Here is a 13,479-nt window from a genome sequence, read left to right as displayed (position 1 = left end):
AGTCTGCCGGACTCCTCATGATGTCACCTCAGGTGAAGCTCACCTGAGGGGGGGGGGGTTTGAGGTCAGATCAGTATTGTACCCACAGTGATAAATGTGTTGGATGTAAGAACAGGAATATCTTCATGACTCTGAGCCTCGTGCTTCCTCTGAGTGATTGTCCGTTTGTTCGTCTCCGAGTCGCAGCGCGGAACCTGAACGCACCAAAAACCAGTGAGTAAGTGGGCGGGGCTTCATTATCCTCCTCAGCGCTGGTTGGTCGGCCGTCCTGCCGGTCCTCCTCTGGCAGCCAATGGTTGCAGTGGAAACGCTCCCGCTGCGCGTGTGTAGAGAAGAACCGCGGTGATGAGTGGGGAGAGTGACGTCAGAGGAGTTAACGGCAGGAAGTAGGAGGTGATGACGTAGTGTGAGTGACAGCAGGAGGGAGGAGTCAGCAGAGTCTGTATCAGTGTGACTGTGATCATCATCTTTGTGTTTATTTACTTTATTGATTATGTTTCATTTGTTTTGTTTTCCTGTTGTTCCTCTTCGTCCAAAATTAACAAAGTCTGTTTATAAATCATCTGACATCATCCAGGCTGTAAACACTAATGTAAACATGTAAACACTGATGTAAACACTGATGTAAACATGTAAACATTGATGTAAACATGTAAACACTGATGTAAACACTGATGTAAACGCTGATGTAAACACTGATGTAAACACTGATGTAAACACTGATGTAAACATGTAAACACTGATGTAAACATGTAAACACTGATGTAAACATGTAAACACTGATGTAAACACTGATGTAAACACTGATGTAAACATGTAAACACTGATGTAAACATGTAAACACTGATGTAAACATGTAAACACTGATGTAAACATGTACACACTGATGTAAACATGTAAACACTGATGTAAACACTGATGTAAACACTGATGTAAACACTGATGTAAACACTGATGTAAACACTGATGTAAACATGTAAACACTGATGTAAACACTGATGTAAACATGTAAACACTGATGTATACACTGATGTAAACATGTAAACACTGATGTAAACACTGATGTAAACACTGATGTAAACACTGATGTAAACATGTAAACACTGATGTAAACACTGATGTAAACACTGATGTAAACATGTAAACACTGATGTAAACACTGATGTAAACATGTAAACACTGATGTAAACACTGATGTAAACATGTAAACACTGATGTACATACTGATGTAAACATGTAAACACTGATGTATACACTGATGTAAACATGTAAACACTGATGTAAACATGTAAACACTGATGTAAACATGTAAACACTGATGTATACACTGATGTAAACATGTAAACACTGATGTAAACATGTAAACACTGATGTAAACACTGATGTACACACTGATGTAAACATGTAAACACTGATGTAAACACTGATGTAAACATGTAAACACTGATGTGAACACTGATGTAAACATGTAACACTGATGTACATACTGATGTAAACATGTAAACACTGATGTATACACTGATGTAAACATGTAAACACTGATGTAAACATGTAAACACTGATGTACACACTGATGTAAACATGTAAACACTGATGTATACACTGATGTAAACATGTAAACACTGATGTAAACATGTAAACACTGATGTAAACATGTAAACACTGATGTATACACTGATGTAAACATGTAAACACTGATGTAAACATGTAAACACTGATGTAAACATGTAAACACTGATGTACACACTGATGTAAACATGTAAACACTGATGTAAACACTGATGTAAACATGTAAACACTGATGTGAACACTGATGTAAACATGTAAACACTGATGTAAACACTGATGTAAACATGTAAACACTGATGTAAACATGTAAACACTGATGTGAACACTGATGTAAACATGTAAACACTGATGTAAACATGTAAACACTGATGTAAACATGTAAACACTGATGTAAACACTGATGTAAACATGTAAACACTGATGTAAACATGTAAACACTGATGTAAACACTGATGTTAACACAGCTGGTGGACCCTCACAGAGAACAACGACTCTTCATTCTTTTATTGTATCAGTGATCTTACAGCAGCCTCAGGTCTCACATAAACACACTCCAGTACTGTGATCCCGCCTCCACTGAGGGGTCACATGACCTCTCTTCTGCAGAGACAGAGCGCATCATGGGATTGTAGGCACACAGTGTTCTTCAGTGAACTCTGATGAGCTGAGTTTCTGCTTCATCACAGCATGATGTTGGTTCAGTCACAGAGAGCAGGAAGAGGGGGCGGGGTCAGAAGGGGAGGAGTCAGATGGGGACGGGTCCGGGGGGGGGGGGCACTCAGAGGGGGGACACCTGACTCAGTGTGAAACTCTCCAACCCACAGTCCTGAATCCAGACCAACAGTCCTGAATCCAGACCAACGCCCAGTCCTAAAATCTGTGGTCTTTCATTTTCCAGAGTCCTGATCCAGGACAGTCCAGGAAGTTCATCTTCTCAGAACGATGTGATCCAGTTCAGACCAGTCCAGAGTTCTGTCTTAAAACGGGTCCAGATAAGGAATCCTCTTCATTGCATTCAGACCTGACAAGTCCAGGTCAGAGGACCCAGTCCAGATCAGAGGACTCGGTACAGGTGGATCTGTCTGAGAGCATCAGGGTCCGTGTCTCTGCCCAGGTAAACATCATAATCCACAGGAAGTTCCTCTACCCAGCTGGGCTGCAGCGCCTCCTGCAGGACACAAACAGGGTCAGCTGTGTGAGAACGTGTGTGTGTGTGTGCGTGTGTGTGTGTGTGTGTGTGTGTGTGTGTGTTACCTCTAGAGTGTTCAGACTCTCCTGAAGACCAGGGACGGTGACCAGCAGAGATCCTTTCTTCCTGAAGTTCTCCATGATGAACCTCCACGCCCTGAACATACACACACACACACACACACACACACACACACACACACACACACACACACACACACACACACACACACACACACACACACACACACACACACACACACTTTGGTGTAAGTTGTTTTGTTTCTTAGTGTAATGAGTGTATATTTGTGTATTTTGTGTGTAGTATTGTAGAAGTGTGTATCACTGTGTGTGTATTGTTGTGTGTGTGTCCTGACCTGACTTGTTGTGTTGGTTCCATGAAGAACTCGAACACGTTGTTCATGATGAGAACGTCAGCGCTCTGCAGCAGAACGTTCTGCAGGCAGACGTCAGAGTGGAGAACCTGCAGGAGAACCATCAGGGACAGAGATTAATGGTTCTAATGGTTCTAATGGTTCTAATGGTCCTAATGGTCCTAATGGTTCCAATGGTTCTAATGGTCCCAATGGTTCCAATGGTTCTAATGGTCCTAATGGTTCCAATGGTTCTAATGGTCCCAATGGTTCCAATAGTTCTAATGGTTCTAATGGTTCTAATTGTCCTTGGACCCAGGAACATGAATATAAAGCACTTAACATCATGTTCTGTCAGGATGAAGCTGCATGAAGAGCAAGGTGTGTGTGTGTGTGTGTGTGTGTGTGTGTGTGTGTGTGTGTGTGTGTGTGTGTGTGTGTGTGTGTGTGTGTGGACCTGGATTCTGTCGGTCAGGTTGTATTTCTGCACGATGTCGTTCTGCAGTTTGACAAACTCTTCAGAGATCTCCACGCCGACAAGCTGAGACGCCGAGCTGTACATGTAACCCTGAAAACACACACACACACACACACACCCACCCACACACCCACACACCCACACACACACACACACACACCCACACACACACACACGTGTCAACAGGCAGAGGGGAATGAGAGGGACTACTTTCTGTGGAGTGATCTGAGGTGACGTTTGATCAGCGTGGCTGTTGTTTTGACCAATCAGGATCAAGTAAACAAGTTGTTTATACAGACTGTGTTTGTCAAACATGTTAGCATGCTAGCTTTAGTTGTTCTATGTGTGTTCTGGTTTCCACAGACCCCGTACAGGACCGCCCCCAGTCTGGATCCCACGTCCACCAGCATCCGCCCGCTGAGGTCCGGGAGGACGTTCTGGAACAGGAACTGCAGCTCTGGTATGGAGAACGAGTGAGAGATGAAGTCTGCGGACAAAAAACAGAAGAAGAAGAAAAGAGAGGATCACAGTCAGGTCTGAGCGAGTGATACTGATGATGAAGACGATGAAGATGAGGAGTGTTCTGACCCAGCGGGGCGGTTCTGAAGGATCCACAGCTGAGACAGAACGAGCGGCTCATGGTCCCCTCCTCACAGCGAGAGTCCACCTCGTCTTCATCGAACAGGAAGCTGTCAACATGGACTGTGGGCCGAGAGCGCTGCTGCATCTGAAACATCATCATCATCATCATCTTCATCATCATCGTCATCATCATCATCATCATCACTGTAGTCTTACCTTGTTATAAGCAGCAGTCTCTGAGGGCAGCATGGCCTCAGTGGGCAGACGTTCCCTCAGCTCCTCAGAGATGTTCTGGAGGATCACTGTCCTGTTGTCTGACAGCAGCTCGTCCAGCTCGTCTACAGAGAGGAGAGACAGGTACAGAGACCCACAGAGGACAAAAACAAGGACTTAATACTGACTTCAATTAACACAGTCAGAGGAGTCGCCCCCTGCTGGATGTTACAGAGACTGATATACACTCAGAGGAGGCGCCCCCTGCTGGACGTTACAGAGACTGACATACTCTCAGAGGAGTCGCCCCCTGCTGGATGTTACAGAGACTGATATACACTCAGAGGAGTCGCCCCCTGCTGGATGTTACAGAGACTGACATACTCTCAGAGGAGTCGCCCCCTGGTGGATGTTACAGAGACTGATATACACTCAGAGGAGTCGCCCCCTGCTGGATGTTACAGAGACTGACATACACTCAGAGGAGTCGCCCCCTGGTGGATGTTACAGAGACTGATATACACTCAGAGGAGTCGCCCCCTGATGGATGTTACAGAGACTGACATACACTCAGAGGAGTCGCCCCCTGCTGGATGTTACAGAGACTGATATACACTCAGAGGAGTCGCCCCCTGGTGGACGTTACAGAGAAGACTTGTTCTAAACAGTCTGAGGTCTAAAACCTGTGACCAGTCCATCAGAGCAGACTAACTCAGTCTCAGTAAATCCCTGTGTGTGTTCTGGGCTCAGAGACGATCTCCAATCATCAGACTCTGTACATCTTTAGGATCGATCATCTCATTGATCAGGGATCAGTGATCAGGGATCAGGGATCAGTGATCAGGGATCAGTGATCAGGGATCAGGGATCAGTGATCAGGGATCAGGGATCAGGGATCAGGGATCAGTGATCAGGGATCAGATTTCCTGCAGTCCGCCGGTCCGTGAAGCCAGCACAGCAGGTGAGTTTACCTGAGTTCCGGATCCAGCTGAGCAGCCTGGGGAGCTGGTCCGGGTCCATCCTGCTCAGCAGCAGCTTCAGCTCAGACTTGGCTTGATTAAAGTCCATCTTCACATGAGACCCTCTAACAGCGTGCTGCGTTCAGGTGCGGCTCCTCTCCGCGCTGAAACGTGTCTGAGATTTAAGGTGGAACCTTCACAGTCACGTGATCACCTCTGATAACGCTGATTGGTTCATGAGCTGTGATGACGCAGTTACCTGTTCAGGTGGGGACAGATGGAATCTGAACTCAGGTGTGACTAAAGGAAGACAGGGAAGATCAAAACCCCCAACTCCTGAGTGGGTCCCTCAGACCTCCTTAAGAACTGAGAAGTCTGACCCGGAAGTGTTCTTGTTTATTTCTTTGAAAACTTTATTGAGTCAAACATGACAACATGCATTATTCACCTGGCTCTATGAGGCATGTTTAGTAATAATAACAATAAATAATAATAATAAAAATAATAATAATAATAACAATGATAACAATAATAACAATTATTATTATTATTATTATTATTGATGATTTTTCATCATGCCCTTATTTGAGAGGCACCCTACTGCAGGCAAGATGGCGCCGCCACAACATCCACACCGGAAGTCCATACCGGAAGTCCATACCGGAAGGGATTCTTTAACCCCCTCTCTACCCAATGCCGGATGCTTCGAACTGGAAGTTTCTTCTTCGTGTAGCGTATTGATTGCATTAGTCTGTCGCTGCTAAATCAATTAGCAGAAAGCTAATTGTGATAGAGAGAGTGAGTGAGAGAGATCCCGCTGTGTATGAAGAACAGAATAATGTAGAGTGTTAGTGTGTGTGGGGGGAGGGGATGAGAAGGAAAAGACTGTAAGTAAGAGGGAAAATACACTCAAGCTGTACACAGAGATCTATATTCACCACAAAAACAACAGAGGCTCCCCAGAAATGTGTACTGTACATCTATCATCAGTGGCTGACAGTGGTGCCTCAAGTTGAAATATTTTAGTCCTAATATTCTATGTTGATTTGGAGTTTGTAATAGCAAAAGTGCATTGTTCTTTTTCAAGTACAACATTATCAATACAAAAGGGTTAAGACATCATACATATAACATTAAAAGAACATAAAATAAAGTATAATTCTACATTTCAAGTAGGGGTTGGATGGAAAGAAACAGTAGCTATGTATACATTTGCAGTTTTTCTAGTCATTCTAATTGAAGGTTCCAACTTCAATGTTTTCATGGACGCCAAATAAAGTGATCTTGTTAAGACATTGGTGTACATGCATCAAGCATTCAATCTGAATAAAACTGTTTGACAAGCTCAGAGTGTTTACGCCCATCTAATGTCTCAAAATAGAAGGAGAAACCATTCCCTCCGTTTGTTCTTGTGGTTAATGAACACCCCTGTCACTGTGTCATTGTAACGTGTTACAAATTATGTTAAAAAAGAAACAGTCACCACACACCTCTACATTTTCCTCCTCCACTCGCCCCTGCACCATAGATAACATTCTGCTCTTCTCTCGTGACTGTGGATCAACTCTGGATCTGTATTTCATTCATTCATTAATCTATACATGTGATCACATAGGCAGACAGCATGCAAGGTAATTTGGAACAAACACTACAGCAAACTTAGATAATGTGACAAGTCCCCATGGAAAGAGACTCCTGCACGCTGCACAGTTATCATAATGAACCTGTGGGGAACAGCTGTGCAGGAAGGAAGAGGGGTCACTGGGGGAATCAGTCAAAGGCAAGCAGGTGTGCAGGGGCAGGACACACACCACAGGGAACTGGTGGGCAGGTGAGGTACAGTCAGGCTAACACAACATAAAATAACATATGACCCAGACAAAACAAGAGAGGCATATGCAGATGTCATCACGGCAGCATCATAATCAGCTTTAAGTATTTCAACACACACTCGGAACAAAAGGCTGTGCATGGCTGAGACGTTAACACTATAACTTAGTGATTCGTGCAGGCTTCTAAGTAACTTGAATTCTCAACAGCCTATACACTTTTGGAGTCAATCAACTAGTCAATAATACTGATACGATTAAAATGTAAGTGCAAAAAAGTTCATAGAATTACGCGTAAACCTACGTGTTTTTGAAGGCTTTTATTTTGCGTTCACGTTCCTGTTTTTTGAAGGCTTTTATTTTTGTAACTTCTGGTATGTACTTCCGGTGTGGGTGTTATTGCAACATTTTTAGCTTTGTAACTTCCGGTATGGACTTCCGGTATGGACTTCCGGTGTGGATGTTGTGGCGGCGCCATCTTGCCTGCAGTAGGGTACTCTTGCCTTATTTTGGATCATTCACTGGTTTATATACGAGCTATGTGTCGTCCAGCAGGGGGCGCTGATGTGCTGTAACGTTGTGTAGAGCTGCCGTTAAACAGACAGTGGAAGAAGAATGTTTCTGATGAAATATTTCTTTTTCATTTTGTCTGTTTTATTTTTCTATTCATTATTTAAAGAAACAGAATCTGAGCTTACAAACAACCTGAAGCAGCGTCTTCAACGACTAAACTCATCAAATAAAACACACAGAATAAAACACACAGAATAAAACACACAGAATAAAACACACAGAATAAAACACAGAATAAAACACACAGAATAAAACACACAGAATAAAACACACAAAATAAAACACACAAAATAAAACACACAAAATAAAACACACAAAATAAAACACACAGAATAAAACACAGAATAAAACACACAGAATAAAACACACAGAATAAAACACACAAAATATAAAAACACAGAATAAAACACACAGAATAAAACACACAAAATAAAACACACAAAATATAAAAACACAGAATAAAACACACAAAATAAAACACACAGAATAAAACACACAGAATAAAACACACAGAATAAAACACACAGAATAAAACACACAAAATAAAACACACAAAATAAAACACACAAAATAAAACACACAGAATAAAACACACAGAATAAAACACACAAAATAAAACACAAAATAAAACACACAAAATATAAAAACACAGAATAAAACACACAGAATAAAACACACAGAATAAAACACACAAAATAAAACACACAAAATAAAACACACAGAATAAAAACACAGAATAAAAACACAAAATAAAACACACAAAATAAAACACACAGAATAAAAACACAGAATAAAAACACAAAATAAAACACACAAAATAAAAACACAGAATAAAACACACAGAATAAAACACACAAAATAAAACACACAAAATAAAACACACAGAATAAAAACACAGAATAAAAACACAAAATAAAACACACAAAATAAAAACACAGAATAAAACACACAGAATAAAAACACAGAATAAAACACACAAAATAAAACACACAAAATAAAACACACAAAATATAAAAACACAGAATAAAACACACAGAATAAAACACACAGAATAAAACACACAAAATAAAACACACAAAATAAAACACACAGAATAAAACACACAGAATAAAACACACAGAATAAAACACAGAATAAAACACACAGAATAAAACACACAGAATAAAACACACAAAATAAAACACACAAAATAAAACACACAAAATAAAACACACAAAATAAAACACACAGAATAAAACACAGAATAAAACACACAGAATAAAACACACAGAATAAAACACACAAAATATAAAAACACAAAATAAAACACACAGAATAAAACACACAAAATAAAACACACAAAATATAAAAACACAGAATAAAACACACAAAATAAAACACACAGAATAAAACACACAGAATAAAACACACAGAATAAAACACACAAAATAAAACACACAGAATAAAACACACAGAATAAAACACACAAAATAAAACACACAAAATAAAACACACAAAATAAAACACACAGAATAAAACACACAGAATAAAACACACAAAATAAAACACAAAATAAAACACACAAAATATAAAAACACAGAATAAAACACACAGAATAAAACACACAGAATAAAACACACAAAATAAAACACACAAAATAAAACACACAGAATAAAACACACAGAATAAAAACACAGAATAAAACACACAAAATAAAACACACAAAATAAAACACACAAAATATAAAAACACAGAATAAAACACACAGAATAAAACACACAGAATAAAACACACAAAATAAAACACACAAAATAAAACACACAGAATAAAACACACAGAATAAAACACACAGAATAAAACACACAAAATAAAACACACAAAATAAAACACACAGAATAAAACACACAAAATAAAACACACAAAATATAAAAACACAGAATAAAACACACAGAATAAAACACACAGAATAAAACACACAAAATAAAACACAAAATAAAACACACAAAATATAAAAACACAGAATAAAACACACAAAATAAAACACACAAAATATAAAAACACAGAATAAAACACACAGAATAAAACACACAAAATAAAACACACAAAATAAAACACACAGAATAAAACACACAAAATAAAACACACAAAATATAAAAACACAGAATAAAACACACAAAATAAACACACAAAATATAAAAACACAGAATAAAACACACAGAATAAAACACACAAAATAAAACACACAAAATAAAACACACAGAATAAAACACACAAAATAAAACACACAAAATATAAAAACACAGAATAAAACACACAGAATAAAACACACAAAATATAAAAACACAGAATAAAACACACAGAATAAAACACACAGAATAAAACACACAAAATAAAACACACAAAATAAAACACACAAAATAAAACACACAGAATAAAACACACAAAATAAAACACAGAATAAAACACACAGAATAAAACACACAAAATAAAACACACAAAATAAAACACAAAATAAAACACACAAAATAAAACACAAAATAAAACACAAAATAAAACACAAAATAAAACACACAGAATAAAACACACAGAATAAAACACACAGAATAAAACACACAAAATAAAACACACAAAATAAAACACACAAAATAAAACACAGAATAAAACACACAAAATAAAACACACAGAATAAAACACACAAAATAAAACACACAAAATAAAACACACAGAATAAAACACACAAAATAAAACACAAAATAAAACACACAAAATATAAAAACACAGAATAAAACACACAAAATAAAACACACAAAATATAAAAACACAGAATAAAACACACAGAATAAAACACACAAAATAAAACACACAAAATAAAACACACAGAATAAAACACACAAAATAAAACACACAGAATAAAACAAAGAATAAAACACACAAAATAAAACACACAAAATAAAACACACAAAATATAAAAACACAGAATAAAACACACAGAATAAAACACACAAAATAAAACACACAGAATAAAACACACAGAATAAAACACACAAAATAAAACACACAAAATAAAACACACAGAATAAAACACACAAAATAAAACACACAAAATAAAACACACAGAATAAAACACACAGAATAAAACACACAAAATAAAACACACAGAATATAAAAACACAGAATAAAACACACAAAATAAAACACACAAAATAAAACACACAAAATAAAACACACAGAATAAAACACACAGAATAAAACACACAGAATAAAACACACAGAATAAAACACACAAAATAAAACACACAAAATAAAACACACAAAATAAAACACACAGAATAAAACACACAAAATAAAACACACAGAATAAAACACACAGAATAAAACACACAAAATATAAAAACACAGAATAAAACACACAAAATAAAACACACAGAATAAAACACACAAAATAAAACACACAGAATAAAACACACAAAATAAAACACACAGAATAAAACACACAAAATAAAACACACAAAATAAAACACACAGAATAAAACACACAAAATAAAACACACAAAATAAAACACACAGAATAAAACACACAGAATAAAACACACAAAATAAAACACACAGAATAAAACACACAGAATAAAACACACAAAATATAAAAACACAGAATAAAACACAGAATAAAACAAAGTGAAAGCAATTAAAGTCAAACTGAGTCTTACGCACTTCTTTTTCACAGCTTTGAAGAAAAAGATGAAGTGTTTTTTGAACGCTCCAAAATGAGGAGTAACTTTTAAATTTATTACTGGTGGATAAAATATTATCACACAAAAATTCAAAATCTTTGTATGTATGTATGTATGTATGTATGTATGTATGTATGTATGTATGTATGTATGTATGTATGTATGTATGTATGTGTGTGTGTATGTATGTATGTATGTATGTATGTATGTATGTATGTATGTATGTATGTATGTGTGTATGTTTGTATGTATGTATGTATGTATGTATGTATGTATGTATGTATGTATGTATGTATGTATGTATGTATGTATGTATGTATGTATGTATGTATGTATGTATAATCAGAGGGTTCCGACAGGGGGCGGTAACGCTCCTGGACGCTGAGTAAAGCGGAAGTAGAAGAAGAAGAACGTCGTGATGACAGTTTCCGGGTCGCCGTGGATTAGATGACGTTCCTGTGGGAGAGTTTCGGTGTTTTCCAGCTGCTGTTTGATCAAACGGACCGACAGTCGGTAAGAACGGAGCGCTCACCTGTAATCCTTGTCTGTCTCACCTGAGTGTGTCCCTGTGTGACGTCACACCGTGTCTCACCTGTGTGTGTCCGCGTAAACACTCTCTGCAGCTAACACCGTGCTAACACGGCTAACTGCTAAGCTAGCGTTAGCAGAGTAAACAGCTGAGTGTTGTTGTTCAAACTGAGAGAGATTCATGTGTTCATACAGGTGAGATTACGTCATCATCTCACAGGTGAGGACTTAAACCCGAGAGACAGAGACTGATCACCTGATCAATAATAATCAGTGTGAGCATTAATGAGAGCAGGGATTACAGACACAGGTGTTCTGTTATAATATGTGTCTGATGAAAGAGTGAGTCTGTGTCCGGTGTTCTGTAATAATATGTGTCTGATGAAAGAGTGAGTCTGTGTCCGGTGTTCTGTTATAATATGTGTCTGATGAAAGAGTGAGTCTGTGTCCGGTGTTCTGTTATAATATGTGTCTGATGAAAGAGTGAGTCTGTGTCCGGTGTTCTGTAATAATATGTGTCTGATGAAAGAGTGAGTCTGTGTCCGGTGTTCTGTAATAATATGTGTCTGATGAAAGAGTGAGTCTGTGTCCGGTGTTCTGTTATAATATGTGTCTGATGAAAGAGTGAGTCTGTGTCCGGTGTTCTGTAATAATATGTGTCTGATGAAAGAGTGAGTCTGTGTCCGGTGTTCTGTAATAATATGTGTCTGATGAAAGAGGGAGTCTGGTTCATGGTCTCAGGGGGGTCCACCTCTATAAAACAGACCTGAGTGAGACCGTCAGCAGGGACCAAAACAAGACCTGTTAGTGGACTCACTTTGATCCATCAGCATGATGTTTGCAGGCTGGTCACCAGGAGGACCTGATCCCTGTCTGAGGGTTACCTTCAGTTCTCCTCGTTCCCAAGATCGCTCTGTTTCCCTGAATGTGTCGTGGTGTGTTCAGGGTCTGTGTGTGACTGCAGCACTAGAACATCTGTATATATCTAAACATCTCTCTCTCTCTCTCTCTCTCTCTCTCTCTCTCCCCCCCCTCCCCCTCCCTCTCTCTCTCTCACAGGAAGTGTGTGTGCGCGCTGAGACCATCCCCTGTCAGCTGACCTGCTGACTCCCTGAGTGCCAGTCGGGGGTTTCCCCTCCACACACACACACACACACACACTAACAGAGATCTCAGTTCATACACATTTGGTGAGTCGTCTCACACACACACACACACACACACACACACACACCTGACGTAACACTCAGATGTTATTGATGACTGTCTGTAGAGTGGGCGGAGCTAACGTCAGAGGTGTTCTCTGCTCTGTTTCAGGATCCCTCAGACCGCCATCATGGTGTTAGCTGACCTCGGGAGGAAGATCACCTCGGCGCTGAGGTCGCTCAGCAACGCCACCATCATCAATGAGGAGGTAACCCCGCCCACTGAGGTCACGTGACCCGAGCTCCTGTCACACCGAGTAGGACCACAGAG

At 38.8% G+C, this 13,479-nt stretch overlaps 1 protein-coding gene and 2 long non-coding RNA genes across 3 annotated transcripts; 1 reads left to right on the top strand and 2 right to left on the bottom strand.

The window, feature by feature from the left end:
* Positions 1–342: 342 nt before the first annotated feature.
* Positions 343–904, bottom strand: LOC117806179. Its single transcript, XR_004629623.1, has 2 exons — positions 835–904; positions 343–578 (listed from the first exon to the last, which is right to left on the bottom strand). It is a non-coding gene; the product is annotated as an uncharacterized LOC117806179 (long non-coding RNA).
* A 1,120-nt stretch (positions 905–2,024) lies between these two features.
* zgc:109986 (uncharacterized protein LOC553566 homolog) lies at positions 2,025–5,705 on the bottom strand. Its single transcript, XM_034674932.1, has 8 exons — positions 5,376–5,705; positions 4,408–4,529; positions 4,198–4,336; positions 3,975–4,096; positions 3,589–3,699; positions 3,135–3,241; positions 2,824–2,914; positions 2,025–2,737 (listed from the first exon to the last, which is right to left on the bottom strand). Exons 1-8 carry the CDS (start codon positions 5,470–5,472, stop codon positions 2,624–2,626), a joined length of 903 nt encoding a protein of 300 aa, XP_034530823.1. The 5' UTR covers positions 5,473–5,705; the 3' UTR covers positions 2,025–2,623.
* On the top strand, positions 5,351–13,426 carry LOC117806178. Its single transcript, XR_004629622.1, has 4 exons — positions 5,351–5,365; positions 11,835–11,988; positions 13,063–13,193; positions 13,321–13,426. It is a non-coding gene; the product is annotated as an uncharacterized LOC117806178 (long non-coding RNA).
* Positions 13,427–13,479: the final 53 nt, after the last annotated feature.

Source organism: Notolabrus celidotus, chromosome 22 (genome assembly GCF_009762535.1).
Source record: "Notolabrus celidotus isolate fNotCel1 chromosome 22, fNotCel1.pri, whole genome shotgun sequence".
Lineage (NCBI taxonomy): Eukaryota > Metazoa > Chordata > Actinopteri > Labriformes > Labridae > Notolabrus > Notolabrus celidotus.
The sequence above is the reverse complement of the archived record's forward strand: the minus strand, read 5'-3'. Positions and strand labels throughout refer to the sequence as shown.